The 23,183-nt window shown below is 40.1% G+C and overlaps 1 protein-coding gene across 2 annotated transcripts in view; it reads right to left on the bottom strand.

The window, feature by feature from the left end:
- Positions 1-254: 254 nt before the first annotated feature.
- Positions 255-23,183, bottom strand: part of galnt9 (polypeptide N-acetylgalactosaminyltransferase 9) — a 157,978-nt gene continuing 135,049 nt past the window's right edge. For both annotated transcript variants that reach the window (XM_067439384.1, XM_067439386.1), the window contains 5 exons: positions 15,909-16,094; positions 12,418-12,555; positions 10,969-11,064; positions 1,888-2,055; positions 255-1,204 (listed from right to left, as the gene is read on the bottom strand). In XM_067439384.1, coding sequence (XP_067295485.1) covers positions 1,058-1,204; positions 1,888-2,055; positions 10,969-11,064; positions 12,418-12,555; positions 15,909-16,094 — 735 coding nt within the window. In that variant the 3' untranslated portion in view covers positions 255-1,057. The remainder of the gene's footprint in view (positions 1,205-1,887; positions 2,056-10,968; positions 11,065-12,417; positions 12,556-15,908; positions 16,095-23,183) is intronic.

The following is a 23,183-nucleotide window of genomic DNA, read 5'->3' as shown; positions in this document are numbered from 1 at the left end:
TGTGATGGGACAGCAGGTTTTCTTAGTGTGAGTTTGGTTAAAGAATGCGGTTGCCACTCCTGTAAATAACCATCCTGTGTGAATGTAACTGTATTAAGGACTCAAATACAGGATTGACAACCATATTCTGGTGCTGTATGAATGTGGCCTTATTGCTTCCAAACGTGATGTCATTGATTCTACAATATGAAATAACTTTGATCATTTTACAACACGGAATTTCACATAAATACATCATGCAACATTGTACAAAAGAAAAGAAAACTTGTTTTTATTGTTTTGATCTTCCTGGATTATCATGTTTTGAGTATTTTACAACGTGTTTCTACAATAATACCTCTTAACATTATATTCATATTTTAATTAATTTAAAAATCAAACATTTTGTACATGCTTAGGGAGGAACATTCCCTGGTCTGATGGCATAACGATGGAGAAAGGCACATGAGTTCTTGAGTGAACACATGGTTTCGTTGTGCATTAGCAAATAAGTCTGTAAATAAAGGAAAAATACTCAATAGATAAAATAGCTGAAACTATCATGTCGGATTAAAGTCTATACTACTTTCTTTTTTTTTGATTTGTAGCACTTGGGATTAAAGTTACAACGTGTGTATTCAATTATCCAAAGCAATTCATAGCCTGAAGAAAAAGTGTTGATATGGCAATTGATAAGAAGTAACACTCAAGACTTTAGTTTTCTCTCTTTTTGTTTATCCGCAACACTTTAGAATCCTCTTAGAGTTTCACTGAGACAGCTCATCAGAATTCCGCTTGGGAACACAAGTATGCTGCAGTATGCTGGGAGTCTGTACAGTGGACTTGCAAACAGCAAGTCTGTCTCCTGTGTTGACGGTCTTCTGATTTAGCTGCTCATTCAACAATAAATGCGTCTAAAGACAATATTCCACCTTTAGACTTCTATATTGAAAGCATTTTACCCTGAAAGAGAGTATCTTGCACGCGAGTTCATCTCCTCTGTCAAAGCCCAGACTCAGGGTTTGTGTCTATGGCTACTCTTCAGCTCAGGGAGGTTATTTTTCAGGTTGGATGTTCTTCAGTGTCTGGGGTGTTTTATCCAGTTCCGAATCATCCATTTCTGCCCTGAGCAGCGCTGGACAACCAGCCGCAGACCAAAGTTTGCATCTTTTGACATTTCGACCTCCAGGCAACGTCCTGTGTCTCGACTTATGATGGGCCCATTCTAAGAAACAAATATTCAAGAAAACAAAGAAGTTTTTTTCAGCAAGACAGCCAAAACATTCATAATGTTATAAAATATTTCTATTTCAAATAAATGTCCTTGTTTTGAACGTTCTATTAATCAGAAATGTGTGTTTTCACAAAAATATTTAGCAGCATGACTGTTTTATAAATTGATCATGAGAAATGTTTCTTGAGCATCAAATTAGCATATTAGAAGTATTTCTGAATTTTAACATCACAAATATACCATTAGTTTATAGTTTTGATTAATATTCTGAATTCGATTTTATCAATATTTTGTTTTAATTTTAATTTTAAAGTTTTATCAATTTTGTGTTTTTGCCAATTTTATTATTATATTTTATATTCCAAAATATTAATCAGTATTTTATCAAATAAACAGACGTGGTGGGCATAAGAGACTTCTTTCAAAAACTTTGAACACAAGAGTGCATTTATAAAATATACAGGTGATTATTGAAAAGAAAACAGTACAATTTAAGATTCTAATATAAATAGTTGTTGTTGTTTTTTTCTCTCAACAAAACAACAATCTTCATTTAGGGAAATCAATACTGAAGACTTAATACATACTTAAGTCTCAAGTGGGAAATAAAATATTAATGTGAAGCGTTCAGCAAGCTAATGAATAAACTGTTTTGTATGAGTGCATTCTCTTACCTGAGTAAAATCCCAGAGCCTCTGGGAAGACCGGCTGACAGAATCACATTTTTTCAAGCTGGGAGTCCTTCCTCTTCCATCATCCACCAGGCATTTTGTGTCAGGCAGAAACGTAGTCGACCCCAGGGGTCCTAACTGCAATAAGCCCTCGGTGGTGTACCTTGCCAACTGAAAAGAAACATCAAGTTACAATGTATAATAAAAAGAGAAAAAAAGAAAAAGAAAATATGTGATGTATAAAATGAAATAGAGGATCTTAGATTCATTTTAAAGGGATAGTTGAAATTGAAAATTCCATCATGATTTTCTCACATTCATGTTGTTACAAACCTGTATGGCTTACTTTCTTCTGTGGAACACAAAAGAAAATGTTGAAAATTGCCTCTTTTTTTCCATACAATGATAGTTATTGGGGTTTAAATATATTTTGGACAACATTGACTTCAATTGTATGGACAAAAACAGTTTCTTCAAAATATCTTATTTTGTGTTCTGCAGATGAAAAAGTAATTCAAAGTTTTTTTTTTTTTTTTTTTATGTGAGTGATGACAACATCTGAAGCGTTGACGTGTGTTGACTGTTCTAAAATGGCGGCACGTTGGTGTGCCTGGAGCGTTCAAATGGGGAATCTACGTATACATATCTATGTTCCTAACTGTCTAAAGGTCCTTTCACACCGGACGCGTAACGAAAAAGTGTAACGAATAAGCGAATATTTCGCATGCGAATATTTCGCGTCAATACCATTCACATCAGCCGCGACACAAATTTGCGACGTTTCAGAGCTCCAACATTCCAAAACATTCACAGCAAAAGCTGAGAAAACACGGGCACTTCATCATTCAGTGAAGACGAGCTTTTCATTTTATTTAAAGGACCGAGAGGAAGGTTTTGGGTGCAGCCAGTCTTAAAGAACAGAGTCTGAAGGGGAGGATGGTAATCTTGAACAGGAGCTAAAACTTTATCATGGCCGGTTCTGCACTTACTTTCTAAAGTCTGTGGGACAATTTGAGGATCTCCTCCAGAGACGGCAGTGCATCTGACGAGACAAACCGCGCACTTCAGGGAATCAATCGATCCGAGCAGATGTTTCCAGTCGAGTCACATGTAAACATTTCAGTGCCACAGACGTAGCCTACTGATGGCAACACGTTCACTTTCCATAATCGCGGACACAATGTTTAGAAAAAAATCAACTATTTATAAAAGGTAATAACTTATAAGTTATAAGTTATTATACTTACTCATAAGTTAAGTTATTGCTGTCTGTTTCATACAGTGGGCAAACACAGCTGCAGCTGTACAGCTTACAGTTGTAATCTCATGAGAAATGCCATGCCTGGCAAAGGTTAAAGTTGATTGAATAGCTTGTGACATCAACTGGACATTTCGTCACCTTTGTTTCCTTTCATGTGATTGGTTGAAGCCGTTTTTGTCCCCGGTAGAGTAAAAAAAATCGACATCGAAGCGAAAAAAATAAATGTCGTTTTTTCGCCTCAGCACATTCGCGTTCGGTGTGGAAGCGCTCATTACACAAACAGCTGATCGAAAAAAAAAGCTGATCGAAAAAAAAAACCATCGCGCGAATTATTCGCATGTCAAAATCGCGTCCAGTGTGTAAGGGCCTTAACATGTAGGAAATATACAGAAATTAAACAAAGTTATTAAACAGTCTGCACTGCATAAAAAAAAAAAAAACATTAAATATCGATTAATCCTTATTAAAGCTACAGTTTTCTCTGTTGCCTTTGTTCTTTGATTAACATTAATGACCCAGCAAGTGGTTATTGGGCTGCTGTCACTTTAGGTCCTGCCACTGCAAGGCTTAAAGTGATATGACGCGGTCACGCACATCTCATTTTCTCTTTAAGTACATTTAAGTCGTTAATAACTCATTTAAGACTGCTCTTATGAGAATACTTGACAAAACAGCCTTTTATCATATTTCTGTGTTATTGTCTGTTCAATAGTAAAAGAGAACTTGATTCTGGGCGCTTTCTGTGCGCGTGATACTGTCGCGTCTCGCGTGTCTTACTGTGTGTTGTGTGTGTAGTGTGTGTCAGGACATTCACAGACGGAATGTTCTTTTTTGTATTGTTGCACTTGAATGTTTTAAAAGCATTTGCATGAATAAGAGTGTGATCCTATAATGTGATGCTAGCCAAAGGAGGACAGTGTTAATTGTGTTAAACTGAAAAAATATCTATTGCATGCATTAACACGCTCATTTTGACAGGACTGATCAACACATAACCATAAATCATCAAACCTCAGGTGATTCATTCAGACATCAAATACCTCACAAGCTGAACTGTTCCTTTAAGAAAACTCCAGATATGAGCAGTATGATTAAAACCACCATCATAAGTGTACATAAACTAGCCAGAGAGATGGAAGTCTAGATAGGAGCTATCTATTACGGTAAATACACAGCACTGAATAACACAGGTCAATAATTCAGCTGAAAGTCAATCTCTTAGACATCAGATCCCAAGGTCGGCACATAACAATGAAGTACAAGCTGACATTCAATGAAAATCAAGCTCGCTCTATTGAGTAAAGTTAATCTATAAGCGAGGGTAATTGTCCAGTGACCAAGGTGAAAAACAGCACTAGGACAATAGAGTGAGCTCATCTTCATGCGTACAGTAACCCAATTCCAGCTCTCATAGTGGTCATGCATTCACTTATATGATGCGCTCACAGAGGACAAAGTAACAAAAGATTTTTGATTAAAAGGATGAGACGGCATGCTGTTTGAAATGGCTTGACAATTAAAAACGCTGAAAGAAAAAAATGATTAACATTTTTTTTCCTCGCCGAGAATCTGAGAACAAATAATATAATACAATCACAATCCCAACACAAATACAAAAAAGACCCCGCACAGTAATGATTCATACCAGTAATTCTACAACCAATATTTATAAATAATAAATAAATATATTAATTCACATGGGGCTTAAATGGCACATGAATCGTTCCTGTTTTTAATTTGTCACTGGGCAAGGAGATGAAAAAAATCGTGGAAAAAAATTTAAGCTAAGCTGTATCATGTAAAACCAGCTTTTATTGTAATTTAATGATACAAAGGGAATATACTTCAATTGCTTTATTTCCCTTAGGCCTGGATTATGGTCTAAGGCATTGTCATTCCCTTACAAGATTTAGGAGGGAGGGAGGAAGAAGGGAGAGAGGGAGGAATAGGGAGAAATATTGTATTTTAAATTGTTCAAAGGATCATATCTCTCTTGTGCATGGATGACAGTGAAAAGGTCACATCACACTGTCAAAGGTCATAGCCCCGTAGGGGAACTGTTTGATTATTCCACATCCATTTAATCCGAATGAATAAAAATGTCAGATGTCAAAGTCACATAAACCGACATCCTCTATTTTGCAAGGAAGGCAGTTATGAAAGGACAGTACACTGAAGTTGAGATACAATCTACCGGTAATTTCCACTTAAGCTGCTCTCTCTATCTCCAGGCAATGTGAAATAAGTGTACACTGAGGTTGAGAAGATGTTTCAATTACAAATCTCATTTAATTCTTGCAATTTGCATCAATATGCACTGGTGAAAATGGTGCAGTTTTTTTCCGGTGCATATGTCAATATTGATACAGTAATTTATCTTTGCAAACGTGGCATATTCTTGGCTCCCTGTCCTTGCATTTGCCAGTAACAAGATTATTGCTGTCTGTTCGGGATATAAATGTAATGTAAATGCAATGATGTAACCACATGAAGATTAAGAACAAGATTGAGGGGAACAAAATGTAATATTTGATATTTTTTGTATCCTTGAAAAAAACATTTCAGTTGACTTTCTGTCACACTCATGGCTATGGTGGCTAATGTAACACTACCAAATGAACCAATGAAAACTATGAAATATCACATATGGAAATATTATGCAGTGATTGCAAATATAAAATTTTTTTCCAGAGTTGTATACATAACGTCTTGGGTTATCAATATAACCCATGTTCCCTGAGAGGGAATGAGAAACTGCGTCATCGTAGTTGACACTTCGGGGAACGCCCCTAGCGTGACGCTACTGAAGCTTGAATGAAAAAAGGCCAATCCTGATTGGTGTTGCATCATGACGTAGCGAGTAACGGCATGCCCAGAAGGTACAAAAGGACGCCGGCACAAGCAGGGTTAGCTTGCTGCGATGAAGCAAGTGCTCTGATGATAGGCGTGGCTACGAGAAGCAGTGTCTCGTTCCCTCTCAGGGAACATGGGTTATATTCATAATCTGAGACGTTCCGTTTATCGAGGGAACTCGCACTGCGTCATTGTAGATGACACTTCGGGGAATGAGTACCCACTATGCCACGCCCATCGCAACCCACTGGTGTGAAGCCAATTCTGGGCACACTCAGGAGGCCATGCCACTGGTAAAATTAGCCCTCACAGCTATAGCTGAAGGCAGATTGCGCACCTGATAGGCTGTGTTTGTTTTGTCGCAGGCAGCCCTTTCTTGGGTGGAACAAAACACACCAACAGCTGGTCTGACTTCCTCCACTGGGCAGACTTCTCCAAGTAAATCCTCGGTCAGAGGAGGTGAAGTCTGCCCTCTTCCGCTGTCACGAGGCGGGGGATGGAATGCCTGGAGAACCACCAACTGTACCATGTTAGATGGTACCTTGGATACATAGCCCGGGGTCGGACGCAAGATGGCCTTAACTCTGCCTGGGGCAAACTCCAAGCAATTTGGCGTGACTGCCAACGCTTGGAGGTCCCCCACTCTCCTCAGAGACGTGATGGCAAGGAGAAAGGCCACCTTAAACGTGAGGTTCTTGGCCTCGGCCAGCTCCAGCGGCTCGAAGGGGGCCTCAGCCAACCCCTCGAGCACTACTGCCAGGTTCCAGGTTGTAACCCTGGAATGAGCCACAGGCCTCAGCCTCCGCACCCCTCGGAGGAACCGTACAACCAAATGGTGCCTTCCCAGTGGTCCCCACCTATAGGTGTGTGGAAAGCCCCAATGGCTGCCCCGTACACCTTAAGTGTGGACGGGGTAAGCCCGGCGGAGAAACGATCTTGGAGAAACTCCAGCACTGAAGCTACTGCGCAGTTAACTGGGTTCACCTCACGTTCTCTACTCCAAGTGGAAAACACATTCCACTTCAGGTTGTACAGCCTCCTGGTGGAAGGAGCTCTGGAGCTGAGCAGGGTCTCGATGACACCTGCTGACAGACCCTCTTCTATAAGCTGTGCCCCCTCAGGGGCCAGACCCATAGGTTCCATAACTCCGGGGTTGGAATATCGTGCCCCCTGCCTGAGTCAGCAGGTCCCTCCTCAGAGGGATCTGCCATGGAAGGCCGTCTAGCAGGTCTACGATGTTGGAGAACCACACTCTGGACGGCCACCGGAGTGCTACTAAGAGCAGGCTGACGCCCTCCCGGCGGACTCGCTCCAGGACTCCCGGGAGCAGACTGATCGGGGGAAATGCATACAGACGCAGCTTTGGCCACATCTGTGTCATGGTATCCAGGCCCAACGGAGCCGGATGCCTGACGGAGAACCACAGTGGACAGTGGGACGTCTCTCGAGACGCAAACAGATCCACTTCCACTGGGCCGAACCTCTTGCATATTGCCTCCACCACCTTAGGATGGAGACGCCACTCCCCGGGCCTCAGCCCCTGCCTCGACAGGATGTCTGCTCCCTGATTTTGGTCCCCGAGGATGTACATCGGCCTGAGGGATGACAGTTTCCCCTGGGACCACAGGAGGACCTGAAGGGCCAGTCTGTACAGAGGGCACGACCTCAGAACCCCCCTGATGATTTAGATAAGATACCCCGGCAGTGTTGTCGGATCGTATCAGGACATGGTGGCTGCAGAGGTCCGGGAGAAAGCTCCTCAGAGCCTTGTAGACCGCCAGCATTTCCAGGCAATTGATGTGCCAGGACGAATGCTGGGTCCCCCACGGACCTCTCGCAAAGCGGCCTTCCATGACTGCGCTCCAGCCAGGGGATGCATCTGTTGAAACGGTTTTCTGGCAACATGATGCTCCCAATACTAGCCCTAGGGACAGAAACCAAGGTTTCGTCCATATGATGAGGGAACGAAGGCATCTGCGCATTACCCTGATCATACGGAAGGGATTCCCCTTCGTGGAAAACCACTTGGTCTTCAGCCACCACTGTAGGGGTCTCATGTGGAGCAGGCCGAGCGGAAATTACGCTGGACGCTGCTGCCATGAGACCCAGCAGTCTCTGGAACAGCTTGACAGTGAGGCTGCGGCCTAGCTTCACTCTGGAGACTTCCGCCAGAACAGTCCAGATACCGCGGGAGACAGTTGTGCCTGCATCGTTACAGAGTCCCATACCACTCCAAGGAACGTAGTCCTCTGGGAGGGCATCAACACACTTTTCTTCGTGTTGAGTCTCAGCCCCAAGCACCTCATATGGGCTAGAATGGAATCTCGATGCCGAACCGCCATATCGTACGACCTGGCCAGAATGAGCCAGTCGTCGATATAATTGAGTACACGGATGCCCTGGAGTCTTAACGGAGCCAGGGCTGTATCCATGCACTTCTTGAAGGTGCAAGGTGAAAGAGCTAGGCCGAAATGAAGAACCCAATATTGGTACGCTTCGCCCCCCGAAAGCGAACCTCAGCAACTTCCTGTTACTTGGAAGGATGGAGATATGGAAATATGCGTCCTTTATATCGATCGTGACGAACCAGTCCTCGAACTGTATCTGACTCACGATGGCTGGAATAGTGAGCATCTTGAACCTGAATCTCCTCAGAGACCGGTTCAGATACCTGAGATCTAATATAGGACACAACCCCCCATCCTTCTTGGGGACGTTGGCATTTGCAAAATTTGGCAATTTTGATTTATATACTGTTTAATGTTTATGTTCACGTTTTTTATTCCAGAAATGTATTTGTTGCTGATGTGCAGCAGTATCGCACAGACAGACAGTCCTCCAGAATAGAGTTGTCTTCCACGCTTGAACAAACATTATTACACGGCTCTGTGAAATACTTGATTCTGATTGGTCAATCGCGCATTCCAGCGGTATGTTATTCCCGATAACAACCGGCAAAATTGAATAACACTCTGCTCATCTGGGTACTACGACGAGATCTTGACCGGTACAACTTATATGCTTAACGCTGTCGTTGAATTTCTGGCGCCCTCTTATGGCTGTTAAACACTTTACCGCCATGGGTTACAATTGAGGACTTCAAGGGTTTACTTCATAAAGTTTTAAATATAGATATTTTTCTTACACAAACGCATCGATTCGAATCAGAAGGCCTCTATTAACCCATTCAAGCACGTTATTTGACGGACAACTGCATGTTTTAATGGACTTTAGAAACAGCTACAACTACTGCTTGGATTCAAGGCCATGGACTTTTTAAATATAACTCCAATTGTATTCGTCTGAAACAGGAATGTCATATACACATATGATGACTTGGGGATGAGTAAATCATGGGCTTAAGCCTAGTTCAGACTGCATGATATTCAAACTCGTCGGGTCACTGCTCTTTTCACACTGCATGACTATCTGAGGTATCATTCAGTCACTGCTGTGTTCACACTGCACGATGGTTTGACGACAGAGGAGTTCACGCTGCATGACTGAACAAGAGGAAGAATCGCCGACAACTCTCTCTCTCTCCGGTGCGCAAACTACGTTTTCCAACTACACGTGCGAAGTGACAAGTAAGCAATGTGAGATCACACGTGAATCAGACCGGAGTTCTCGCGCGAGACTTGGAATTGTTATTAAAAATGATAAACTGCACAAAGTTTGCTTCAAATTGTATGTGCGCTGATTTGTGGAGAAAAAGAAAAACATATTATGGCGGAAGAAATTGTTGGAGAGACAGAGGGAGCCAGGATTGTGTTCTGCAAAGACAGTTTGAGGTAAATATACAATTTTGTAATGCGCTGCTGCTGTGACTGGATGTGCAAATGTTTGGCCTTTGTTTCTGTTTGATAGAATTGTAAATACATCTATTAAAATACTGATATTCTGCTCTATAACTCCTCCCTGAACCTCCCGCTGCCCTGTATCTCACTCTTTCATTGGCTGTCGGTCATCACCGATATCATTTTCAGTCAGAACGCTGTTCACACAGCAGGAGTTTCAATCGCCGACAGGTCCAGATATTTTGCCAAATATCTCACCGGCGTCGGCGACTCGTCAGCGATTCTCTCTGATCGCGTCTTTGATTATTCACACTGCGTGATTGTCACTCACGTGCACGAGCACCGATTTGCCTATGATCTCGGGCATTTGTCGTCAATTTCACAAAACCTGTTGGCGACTCAAAATCGGGGCAAAAATCGGGCAGTGTGAACTAGGCTTTAGTTTCATTTTTGTGTGAACTAACCCTTTCAGCATTCATTTTCAACATATAGCCTATGTAACAAATCGTCAGCAATAGATAAAGACTTAAGCAGTTTGGAACTGGTTTTCTCCGCGGAAGCTTTGCGTAAAAGCTAATAAAATGTTTAAATATTTCGTGTCTAATTTACTTGAGACAAGTAGCCATGTAATAAGCGGGATAATGTACATTCAGCCGGTTGTAATCGCAGAATAAACCCCTACAGAGTGATCCGGACCCCGACGCAAAACGGATAACAACCGGCTGGATGTACATTATCCCTTAAGTTACATAACACACAATTATGCCAAAATACCTGTTTGTATTATAATGGGCTTATGTGAAGATTGTTTTAAATTCACTTAAATTATTATTATTATTATTTTTGCCTAATAAAGGTCGACATTTAAAGCTTTCAATTATACTGTAATTTTGAATGTCTATCATTAATGATTAAAACAAATCTATTTCATAGAGACAACAGTATAGTTTCAGTATCAGTGATACTGGCCTTCATTCATAATTACAACAAATATTTTAAATGTACTGTCTTTAAGTTGTTTCTACATTAACTTGGAGAGCAACTGTGTAACTATTACAATATAAAACTATTAAAAACTCAGATGTTTTTAATTCATTACAGAATTTTTTTGTTGTTGAGTTAATTAGTACAATTTGTTTAATCGATTGACAGCACGAATATACACACACTAACCTGTGATGACATGCCATGACATGGGTAGAGAATGGCCCTGTCATCGTCATCTGACCCCTGGTCAAGGCAGTACCCACTAGCTTTACTGTTTCGCACCTGAAAAATAAATAAACAATAATAAACACAGACAGCAAAATCATGACGCATGAAGCATGAGCGCACATGTACTATTAAGTAGCCCAGTTAAGCCTTTAGCATTTGTGCTGCTCTGAAAGTTAAACATAATTGCACATACACACGCTTTGTCAAATCCATTTGGGAGATGACAACACTGACCGTCCATAAAACCTAATACTGGGCAGAGGATGAGAAATGTGAAATCTATGTGGAGATATGTGGTCTAGCAGGGATATTTTCAGAGACAAACTATTTCAATACAGCTATAGATTTTCCGCCCCTGCAGTTCCAGAGATCAATGTAGAAATGCAGGTCTCATTTTTTTTCTTCAACAAATTGAAAATGCTCTAAGATTTATTTTCTATTGAGATTTAGGCCTGTTGGATTCTAATACCAACACATGTTGAGTTTTCAAGTTTTATGGAGACTTTTTATAAACATTTTAATTTTTATACTGATCCCCTAACCCAAACCCTGAAACATAGCCCTCACAAGAACTTTCTAGTACACACACACACACACACACACACACACACACACACACACACACACACACACACACACACACACACACACACACACACACACACACACACACACACACACACACACACACACACACACACACACACACACACACACACACACACACACACACACACACACACACACACGCCTTTTGAAAAGTGGGGACATGGGGAAATGTCCTCATAAGTCACCCTCTTCTGTAATACCGATGTCATAGCCGATTTCATTATACAAATTTGTGTCCTGATATGTCACAAAAACAAGCACACATGCACACGCACACGCACACACACACACACACGCACGCACACTCTCTTTCCTCCCTCCCTCTACCCACACACACACTCTAGAGTTAATACGGGCCTCATTAAATCTCATTATAAGGAAATTGGAGCTAATCCCAATGCTTGCTACAGTGTTGCTATGGAAACCAATTATCTTTAAATACATTTCTGTTGTATTACTGCAGTTTTTACCATCCAGGACAAAAATGCAATGTGCAGTTCTCACATAATGTAATCATATGAAAATGGCTTTATACTCAAATATAAAATGTTTTAAGTCACTTTAGACAGATTTAATTGCATCCATCACTTTCATTACAATGGTTCTTTCTTCACGGGTGCTTAGTATATAGTAAAAAAAAAATTGCAAGCTCCGGAGGTGAAATTATTACTTTAAAAAATTGCCAAAAACTAATTGAATGATGGATTATTCACAGGAGTATGGCGGCATTAAACTAACAGTGTATGAAAGGTTTGGTTGGTTTAAAAGTTGCACATGGGGTTGGTTTGTCTTTATTACCTCTCCATAAGTGATGGTGTTATTGTAAATTCTCATCTCGGGATAGACATGCTCGAGGTACCAGCGAAAGCTTCTGCAGTTCATTTTCGTCCTCAGCGCTACACGTTCTGACACGTCTCCAAAATCCACTCCTGGGTTCTGGAACAACAGAAAGTTAAGTTTTATATATAATGATATTAAATATAATGTGTATATAATGCTGAAAGAAAGATAAAAGAGACCCCAAGAGAAGTGTTGTTAGGATTTATTGTCACACTAATAATAAATGGTGTTATGAATTTAGCCTGCTAACTAAAGAACCTTTCATTTATTAATTTGCTGGGATTACATTTCCACAACCTGCTGTTAGCTTCACAGACTGTTCAAGCTTTCTTTGAACTATTTATATAGCTTAGGAAAGTCTGTTCCTATAGTTTGTGTTCATCATTTTGAATTTCATATTCACCGTGTTCCATCATCAGACCATCGCACATAAACAAAAGAGCTCTAATCTGCCTGAAAATTGTCAGGGAGAACAGGAGGAGTGCGTGTTTGCGTTTATGTCAGTCATGGGAGACTGCAATTGTTCATTCATTAGGAGCCGCTAACATGCTAATCATCTGTTTAATTACCAGCGCTAGCGAGTGGGCTCAAGTAAGCATGGAGAAGTGCTCAGTGGACTGAAGCAAAGAACTTCTAATGGTATTCAAAAACTCTCTGCTAACACACTCAGAATCTAAAACTCAATCTCTGATTCTCAGTGGTAGGGTTGCCAACCATCCTGTATAATTCAAAAATTGTCCTGTTTTTTAGGGAACAGAACTATGCTCGATGCATACCGAATGCAGTCTGTCCTGTATTTGAGAAGCTTGCACCCAGCAGCTGAAGGGTTTTCTGTATTTGCCCATATTTTTCACTGGTTTTGATGCTGTGTTAATTAAAGTGTCTAAAATACAAAGCACTTGCAATTTGAGGCTGTTCAACTTGACGTATTTACACACAGCCACAACTCTCTGTTAGAATTTGTCTATGTAGAAGGTAAATTGATATGTGTGTACTGATGTGTAACAATTTATTATGACATTAAATTTAATATATGTGTACAACAGAAGCAATTGAGTCATACGTCAGTAAGCGAAACATCTAAGTGACTGTATTTCAGATGTACTTTAGCACTTAATTCAGCCAAGTAAGTAATTACATTTTGTACACACACACAGATGCAATCATACCATGACTAGAAGCTGCGACCTGTCAGTGCTGCAGCAACACAGTTGAATAATAAAAAATAAATAAATAAATAAATAAATAAATAAAAAATTATATATATATATATATATATATATATATATATATATATATATATATATATATATATATATATAATGGACTGCATTTATATAGCGCTTTTATCCAAAGCGCTTTACATTTTTGCCTCACATTCACCCATTCACACCGACGGCGATGTCAGCCATGTAAGGCGCCATCCAGCTCGTCGGGAGCAGCTGGGGTTAGGTGTCTTGCTCATGGACACTTCGACACTTGGTCAGGTGGAACCGGGGATTGAACCACCAACCTTCTGGTTTGTAGACAACCTACATGAACCACTGAGCCACTGCCGCCCAATACAATTCAATTCAATTCAATACAATAAGCAACATAAAATAATAAGAGTAATAAGAGTAACCTACAAAAAATATAAAAAATATTTTACACCTGCACTGTATTTGGTTGGTTTAACTTAAAAAAAGTAAGTAACCTGGTTGCCTTACAATTTTGAGTTTATTGAAATTAAAAATTTGAGTTGATACAATGAAGGAAATTGGTTTAATAAATAGAAACTCAAAATATTATTGTATCTGAACCACATAAAAGATTTGATAAATCATGATAATTGCACAATTTGGCTGCATCATCAGAAATAAAACACACAATCACCCAATATGCTTACAAAATCTTTTAATAATATTTTAATAAAGGTTGTCGATTCTCAAAAAACGTTAGCAACCAGGTAACTTTTTTTCTAAATAATTTTGTACAGTGTGGCAATGCTTCAGAAACACAGTAAAAATAAAATACAATACAATAAAATAATAAAGAATTAACCTAAAAGTTTAATCTTACTTTATCAATACCGTAAGCAACACAAAATAATGGAGTAACCCATTAAAAAAAAGTCTTAGGCCGGAGACACACTAAAAGCGTGGCATGAGCGTGGCCGTGGCGTTTGTTGCGTGTCAGCCGCGGGGCGTTTTCTCTGTCTTTGCACACCAGAAGCGTGTCTGACGCAGCGCTGCTGCTGCTATTGATGTACAGGGAAGCCCTTACTTCATGTTAAATATAAATATATTGCCTATTGATACAGCAAAGACAACGTCGGCAGTAGCCTATTGGCCATACATATCTATGGTATTGACCGCAAAACAGGCTACAGAATATTTCGTTCTGTATTGACAGGTTTAATATTTCAAAATCGATAATTAGGCTATGTTGTTTTTTATTATTACAATTAGGTCTATATCTGCATTTATGTTAACCTACAGACTTTTATTAATATGTATTTGTGTCAAAATGACATATACACATCTTTTTATATTTTATTTTGCCTGGAAACGCTTCCAACACGCTCGCGTCACGTGAAAAATAGGCTTCTCTTCTATTTCAACATTTTATGCAACATTAAAATTGTCAGCATAAAAACCTGCTGTTGCATTTCCTGTACGTCGCAGCTTTGCTTCTGCACTGCTTATGTGCTGTGGGAAACAGACCTAGCTGTATTGACTATTATAAGTGTTTTAGAAATAAACATCATTGAGTACTGAAGACCAGTTACAAGCTTAGTGAGGGCACTTCTGTAATTGACAGGAAAGCACCATGCAGAATTAAACACCACACTACAGCATTATAAATAACTATTAATAATGTATACTTGGCTATCATTAACTTGCCTTTCATTTAAAAATCATCTGATATAATTGTTAAGAGGTGAAGTATCTCATTGCATTTATTGACCAAGTCCATTTCTGAAACACTTCAATACAATTAAACCTTTTAATAACTTAAGTGCTGGCTCTGGTCGAATGATCCTTTCAATACAGTTTTTCATTTCAGGAAGAAAAATGCCCTGTGTTTACATATCTCGATTCGTCCAATTAAATGCATATTTTATGAATGTAATTCTGCAAATTGCAAGGTGCAAGAATGCCCTTAATAAAAAAAAACTTTAATTGACACACAGGTTATATATTTACGGCATATTTGTGTGAGACTCAACATAATCTACTGCAAAGATAGTGAATGCAGTATTTGTGTGTTGAGGACGACATTAAAACTGACTCTGACAAGATGCAAACTTAATCTACAATCTCGTTCTGTGTATTGTGCCTTGCGCAGAAGACGCAGAAGTAAATTAATCATGACAAAAGTAATCACAGCAATCATTTTCCATTAACCATTGGCTGTCTAAACTCAAATGAGGTTGGGTGAGCATGATAACTAAAGCGTTCACTTACATTCATGGGGATATTCCAGGCCATGTAGACGTGGGACTTGAACTCATCCATCCAGACCTCTGCTGCCCGCAATGCGTTTCGCTTGGCATAGTAGTCGATGTCATTGTTGTATGGTTTCTTTGTACGTTCAATGTGTGCCACTCTGGCACATGGAAGAACCTCCATACTGCCGCCGCACTGCCACACCTGGGATAGAGAGAGCAAAAAAGTTACAAAATGTTTTCTTTTTCTTTTTTTAATATTGTGTGATAATTACTGATAACTGATGCTAAGATGCTAGACTTTTATGCTCAGCAAGGCTGCACTTTTTTCATCAAAAATACAGTAATAGCTGTTATATTATTATAATTTAAAATAACTGATTTGCATTTGAATATATTTAAAAAAATATATATATATTTTAGCCATTGCAAAAATGAATTTTCGGTAGCCAGTGTCACATGATTCTTCAGAAATCGTTCTAATATGATTTGGTGCTCAATAAACAATTATCAATGTTGAAAAAACTTGTGCTGCTTAATATTAGGGTGGAAACCATGACACATTACCATTTCAAAGTTTGGGTTAAGCATTTTTTTTGTAGAAATTAAAAATTTTATTTAATGAGGATGCACTACATTGATTCAAATGACAGTAAAGACATTTATAATGTTATAAACAGTGTTGGGGAAAGTTACTCCCTTGAAAAGTAACTAATTGAGTTAAGTTACTTTTTCTCACCTGGGCTAGGCTTGTTTTTTTGTTTGTTTTTTTAATAACAAATATATATATATATATATTTGTGCAAATGTCTGCGCTGCGCTGCCATTCTGGATAATGGAAGAATAGGACGCAGAAAAAAAAGTTTTACCAATAATAATAAAAAAAGTCTAGTAATTTTTGCTCATGGTTTAACTGAGTCGTCAAAGTTCAGCAGCAAATTGGTCAATACAGGTAGATTAAATGCATTTGTTTTATTTAACGTTTAGTTATTGAAGGTTTGCATTGTCTGATTTTGCATCTGACTGATTGTATTGATTTTGAGGAATACTGAATCTTTATTCAAGTGAGATGAATAAATGCTCAAATTTAGTCTAGAACTACAATAACCTGTTCACATACAACACCTTTGCACTTACTCGTGATTTCTCTCGACATGGGGACAGGAGAGCTAACAGTCATATAAATGTGAAAAAGTAACTTGCGTTACTTTTTTGAAAAGGTAACTCAGATATTTTGTTGTAAATTTGAAAAGTAAATGCGTTAATTTACGAGTTACTTGAAAAAGTAATATTATTATGTAAATCAAGTTACTTGTAATGCATTACCCCAACACTGGTTATAAAATATTTCTGTTTCATTTATTTTATCTATATTCATCAACAAGTTCTCCTAGGTAAAAAAATAAAAAAATAAAAAATAAATAAATAAACACTTATTAGCATGACTTCTGAATGTGACACTGACGACTGGAGAAATTATGCTGAAAATCCAGCTACAATTTATCTATATTCACATAAACAAGTTATTTTAAATGGTAATACTATTTCACAATATATCTGTTTTGACTGTATTTTATCAAATATATTGGTGATCAGACAAAAATATATGAAAAAACATTTGACTGCCATTGTAAATATAATTTGAACTCAATTTGTATGCATATTTTTGCTTATTGCATGCAATTCTGACAGTTCAGGTTGTGAAGTATATAACCATGACAAATGATGTGCAATTTACAGCATATGAAAAAAAGTCCACAGATTGTGCTCAAAATTATCTGCTTTTTATTTGGGACGCCTACTTGCCCGTTGAGGTTTGCCCCCTTCATAATAGAAAGTGTGTGAGCTTGCTTGATACAGCAATTAAGTGTTAAGGGCCATTAGTTTGTGCTGAGATGAGAGAAACAGGGGATGATAAATGAATGTGTGGAAGAACGAGTGCAAATATGTTTTTCCCCTGAGACCCACCAGTCACACTAATATGCTGACTCTGTCTGCCTCCACATCAGAGAATTATATGGAAGAAGAAGAAAAAAAACAGACAGCAAATGTACACTCTAAAAAGTAGTGCAGAGTTGATACCACAACTTAAATAAATGATTGCAAGATAATAAAAAAATCTGATTTACTGATTTAATTAAACCCTTTAAATATATTTTTGAGTTCTGTTGACATTCTTTTGATCATCACATTAACACACAAACTCAAATGTCTGTGTTAATTGATTTTTGTCTTTTAAATTAAGTTGTGTAACTTAATTAAACGGTCTTGATAACTGGAAACTGGGTCATTATAAACCAGATCAAGTCTGCTGCAGTGACAGGGGCATGAGAATGTTCAGGAAATGTCACTAGATACAGAAAGTCTTCTGACCCGAGAGGCCAGCTCCTTACAAATGAACATATGCATATTAATAATCGGCTATTAACATTACATGGCATCTGTGTGCTTTAAAACAGAAATAGGATATTGCAATATATGCTGAGCTAACAGAATATGGAATATGCTATGCTTTATAAACAAAACAATAACAACAGCTCAAGACTTGAAAAGACCAAATATTATACACTAGGTCATATCTTTTTGCACCAAAAACAAAATAATCTTACAAAATAGTCTTAACACCCTCATTATGGCTGTTAGAATAAATAATGTTTTTTGCTGCAGTGTCTAAGTTAACACATTTTCCTCAATTCTACAAACAGTGCCCCATAATGACAATGTAAAAGAAGTTTGAAATCATTGCAAATTTATAAAAAAAAAAAAAAAAAAAAAAAAAAAAAAAAAAAAAAAAGAATTCAGATGTAGATAAGTATTCACAGCCTTTGCCATGACACTCAAAATTGAGCTCAGGTGCATCCTGTTTCCACTGAGCATCCTTGAGATGTACAACTTGATTGGAGTCCACCTGTGGTAAATTCAGCTGCATAGACACGATTTTAAAAGGCACACACCTGTCTATATAAGGTCATTGTCAGAGCACAAACCAAGCCACGTCGGAGCACAAACCAAATCATGAATCCAAGGAATTGTCTGTAGACCTCCGAGACAGGACTGTATCAATGAACAGTTCTGGGGAAGGCTACAGAATAATTTCTGCAGCATTGAAGGTCCCAATGAGCACAGTGGCCTCCATTATCCGTAAACGGAAGAAATTTGGAACCACCTGGACTCTTCCTAGAGTTGGCCACCTGGTCAAACTGAGTGATCGAGGGAGACCAGCCTTAGTCAGGGAGGTGACCAAGAACCCGATGGTCACTCTGACAGAGCTCCAGTGTTTCTCTGTGGAGAAAGGAGAACCTTCCAGAAGAACAACCATCTCTGCAGCAATCCACCAATCAGGCCTGTATGGTATGGCCAGACAGCACGACAGTCCGCCTGGAGTTTGCCAAAAGGCACCTGAAGGACTCTCAGATCATGAGAAACAAAATTCTCTGCGTGATGAAACAAAGATTGAACTCTTTGGTCTGAATGTCAAGCATCATGTCTGTAGGAAACCAGGCACCGCTCATCACCTTGTAGCGCTGCCACATAAAGGGATACATATATATATAGACTGCCGTTAATTCATTTAATTATTAACACTTTACAGCTGTTGTATGTATTTCCCCTTGTCGTGTTTTGCCCCGGATATGTGTTGGTGCTCGTTCTTACTCTCGCGTGACTTCCGTCGGGAGCGTCAGGGAATCCCCAGTGACGTCATCGGTCCTGACGGCTGATGTGGCACATCAGATAAAAGAAGCCGGCTTACCGGCGCTCGAGAGAGGACGCTCTCAGGATTACGCGATCGATCGATCATTGCACAAGAGCTTGGTTATCACCGTCTGTGGATGTTTATCTCCCTAAGGAGATAAGAGTGGACTATTTCTGGTTGAGGATCCAGCACAGGATAACTTTGCTTCATCGAGCTCCCGGACTATAATATTGCACCGGTGAGACCGATTCGACACACACACACACACACACTCACACACACACAGGACTTGGACTGAATTCTCTATACATTATTTTTCTACCATTGTTTAATATTGTATGCATATATATATTTGTTTATTGGGTTTGGGGTTGTTGATTCAATACACTTTGGTTTATTATCTAAGTGGATGTTGTGAAAAGTTTATTTGAGCACCTTTTAAAAATAGGAATAACGTACCGTGATAGTTGTGTAAACAGCCTTTAACAGGCTGAGTGTTACATATTGGTGGCCCGTACGGGGACTTTCCTTATTAAGGTGTTTGAATTGTTTTTTTGTTGTTTTTGTTTTTTTTTCAAACGGAATTATGGATGAGGTAAATAGGGATGCAGTTGTTCAAGTCCAGATAGAGAATACTGATAACCCGGTGACGCCAGTAAATGTTCAAGATGATGTAGAACAAAATGAGACAGATTTTACTGCAGGCCCGTTTGTGACCCGGCGTAATCCTACTGCAGAAATAACTTCTATGATTAGTTCACTGTACATGTCTGACTCTGAACAGTCTGATGATGATGATGATGATGATGATGATGAAGGTCATATGAGGAATGCTGAGGTAGTACAATCAATACACACAGATCTGGCACAATGTAAAGTGGATTTATTGGCTCTTAATCAAAAGGTACACACCTTAGAAAATGATTTTAAACAGTCAATGGACAGTACATTGAACAGAGAAACCAGTTTCAGGGAGGCCGTGGATTCTAGCTTGGCAGGTTTGGAGGACTATTTTTTAAAGTCGCTAGAAAAATTAGAAAAAGCAGTCACAAACTGTTTTCTCAGGCGAGACCATAAATGGGAAAGTCAAATGAGGAAGTTGAGACTAACTAGCACTCCCACACTCTCCAGGTTGCAGGCCTTCACCCCTGAGGCCTCTCGGGTGGCTTCGGTCCGACATCCCCCAACCCCAGCTCCTGTAACTAGGCAGCGAATTCCCACGGTTAATGATACATATGACATTCAACCTACTGTGCATTCTAAAACTCCTAATGTGTTTACCTCTGCAGTAGGGGCTGGTACATCCTCATTCTACGCTCGACCTCCCATCCGCCTGGAGTTCCCGTCCTTTGGAGACTCCTGTGAAACAGCGGAGGTGCTTAACTTCCTTGAACAATGTGAGAACTTCCTAGAGATCAGGCCACTTCCTGGTGTCGAGCTTATTGGAACCTTAAGCACAGTCTTGAAGGGACCAGCTCTGAGCTGGTGGAAGGCAGAGAAGTCAAAGATAACAGATTGGAAATCCTTCAAAAAGGCATTCATGGCTGCTTTCCTCGCCGATGATTACCTCTCTGAAGTGGAGGAAAAACTGAGGACTCTGGTTCAGCAGCCACAACAACGCCTGAGGGACTTTGCTTACGACTATAGAGCTCTCTGTCTGAAGTGGAAGCCTGAGATATCTGAGGAGGAACTGGTGAACCGAATACTAAACAACATCAACCCCAGGGTCGCAGGATGTCTAAGGGGAACGGTGAATTCAGTGGAACAACTGGTGAAGGTTGGCTCAAGGGTGGAAAAGGACTGCATGGGAGCCAAGGACTATTGGCAAAAAGTCGGCTCTCAGAGCAGCAAAGAGAAGGCCTACAAGAAATCTGGAGAACGTACCTTCAACAAAAACCTGGCAGGAGTAACTCTGGCACAACACCATCCGGGGTCGTCACTCCTTGTGGTGCCGGTAAAGGTGAATGGTAAAGAAGTGAATGCTGTATTGGACACAGGAAGCACTTATACCTTAATGCAAGAAAACCTGTGGAATCAGTTGAAGGCAGAGAAGCCAGTGGCAATGAACTCCAGCCCTCAGCGATTTATTATGGCGGATGGAACCATTCATCAGTCCAGAGACCTGCAAAAGGTTAGATTTCAATGGCATGACCACGAGTGTATTATGGATACTTATATCCTGAAAAACACTCACCTCGCCTTTCCGCTTATTGCGGGTCTGGATTTCCTGAGGGTCACAGGAGCAGTCTTGGAGGTGGGACAACGGAGGTATGGGTTAAAATCTGAAAAAGGATACACATACTACCCTTTCTTGCCATCACTGATACCAACAGGAGCAGCGACCCCGGAAGAACAAGCTCATACTCTTACGGCTGCAACGCTGAACCTATATTACGCCTTACCACCCACTGGCAGGTTTTCCGAACTCCCGTACCTCAACACAGAGATCAGCCAGTGGGACTCCGACAATCCGGAAGAGATGGCAAAATTGATCTCCACCTGGCCATTCACCACCTCTAACACCCTGGGTAAAACATCAGTGGTACGACACAAGATTATGGTAACCGAAGATATACCCATCAAATCACGGGCATATAGAGGGTCACCTCTAAAGAAGCAGGTCATAGAGGAGCAGGTGGATCAGATGCTGCGGGACAGCATCATTGAGCCCTCCTTCTCTCCTTGGTCTTCTCCGGTGGTTCTGGTCCCCAAACCGGATGGTGCATATCGTTTCTGTGTGGACTATAGAAAGCTTAACAGCAAGACCGTACCGGATGCTTACCCAATGCCTTTGATTCACGACATTCTGGAATCACTAGAAGGGGCCTCATGGTTTACCTCCTTAGATCTGCAGTCTGGGTACTGGCAGGTGGAGATGGAGGAGTTGAGCAAGGAGAAGACGGCTTTTATCACCACCAAAGGGTTATACCAATTCAAGTCCATGCCCTATGGACTCAGAAATGCCGCGGCCACCTTCCAGCGTTTGATGGAGAGTGTGCTAGCAGAGTTGAGAGGGAAAATCTGCTTTGTATATATCGACGACATAATAATCTATTCAAAGTCTCAAGAGCTCCACATTCAAGACATTAACTCTGTTTTTCAGAAACTTACCCAAGCCAATTTGACGTTGAACATGAAGAAATGCCACTTCTTCAAGCGCCAGCTCAAATTTCTGGGCCATATAGTCTCTGAGAGGGGGGTGGAGATTGACAGAGAGAAGACCAGAGCAGTGGCTGAGTACCCGCCACCACAAGATCTCAAGAGCTTGCAAAGGTTTCTGGGCCTGGCGGGGTGGTATCATAAGTTCATACCCCACTTCGCAGACATATCCGCCCCATTGAACCATCTAAAAAAGAAAGGAGTAAAGTGGGACTGGACTACAGAGTGTCAGGCTAGTATGGATGGTTTGAAACAAGCACTACAGAATGCACCCGTCTTAATTCAACCTGACCTCAACAAAACCTTCCAGGTTCACACGGACGCGAGTGATGTAGGACTGGGCGCTATACTCACGCAACACTCTGAGGAAGGAGAACAAGTGGTGGCTTATGCATCACGGACCTTAACAGGAGCAGAGAAAAATTACAGCACTTCTGAAAA

Source organism: Pseudorasbora parva, chromosome 3 (genome assembly GCF_024679245.1).
Source record: "Pseudorasbora parva isolate DD20220531a chromosome 3, ASM2467924v1, whole genome shotgun sequence".
Classification (NCBI taxonomy): Eukaryota; Metazoa; Chordata; class Actinopteri; order Cypriniformes; family Gobionidae; genus Pseudorasbora; species Pseudorasbora parva.
The sequence above is the reverse complement of the archived record's forward strand: the minus strand, read 5'-3'. Positions and strand labels throughout refer to the sequence as shown.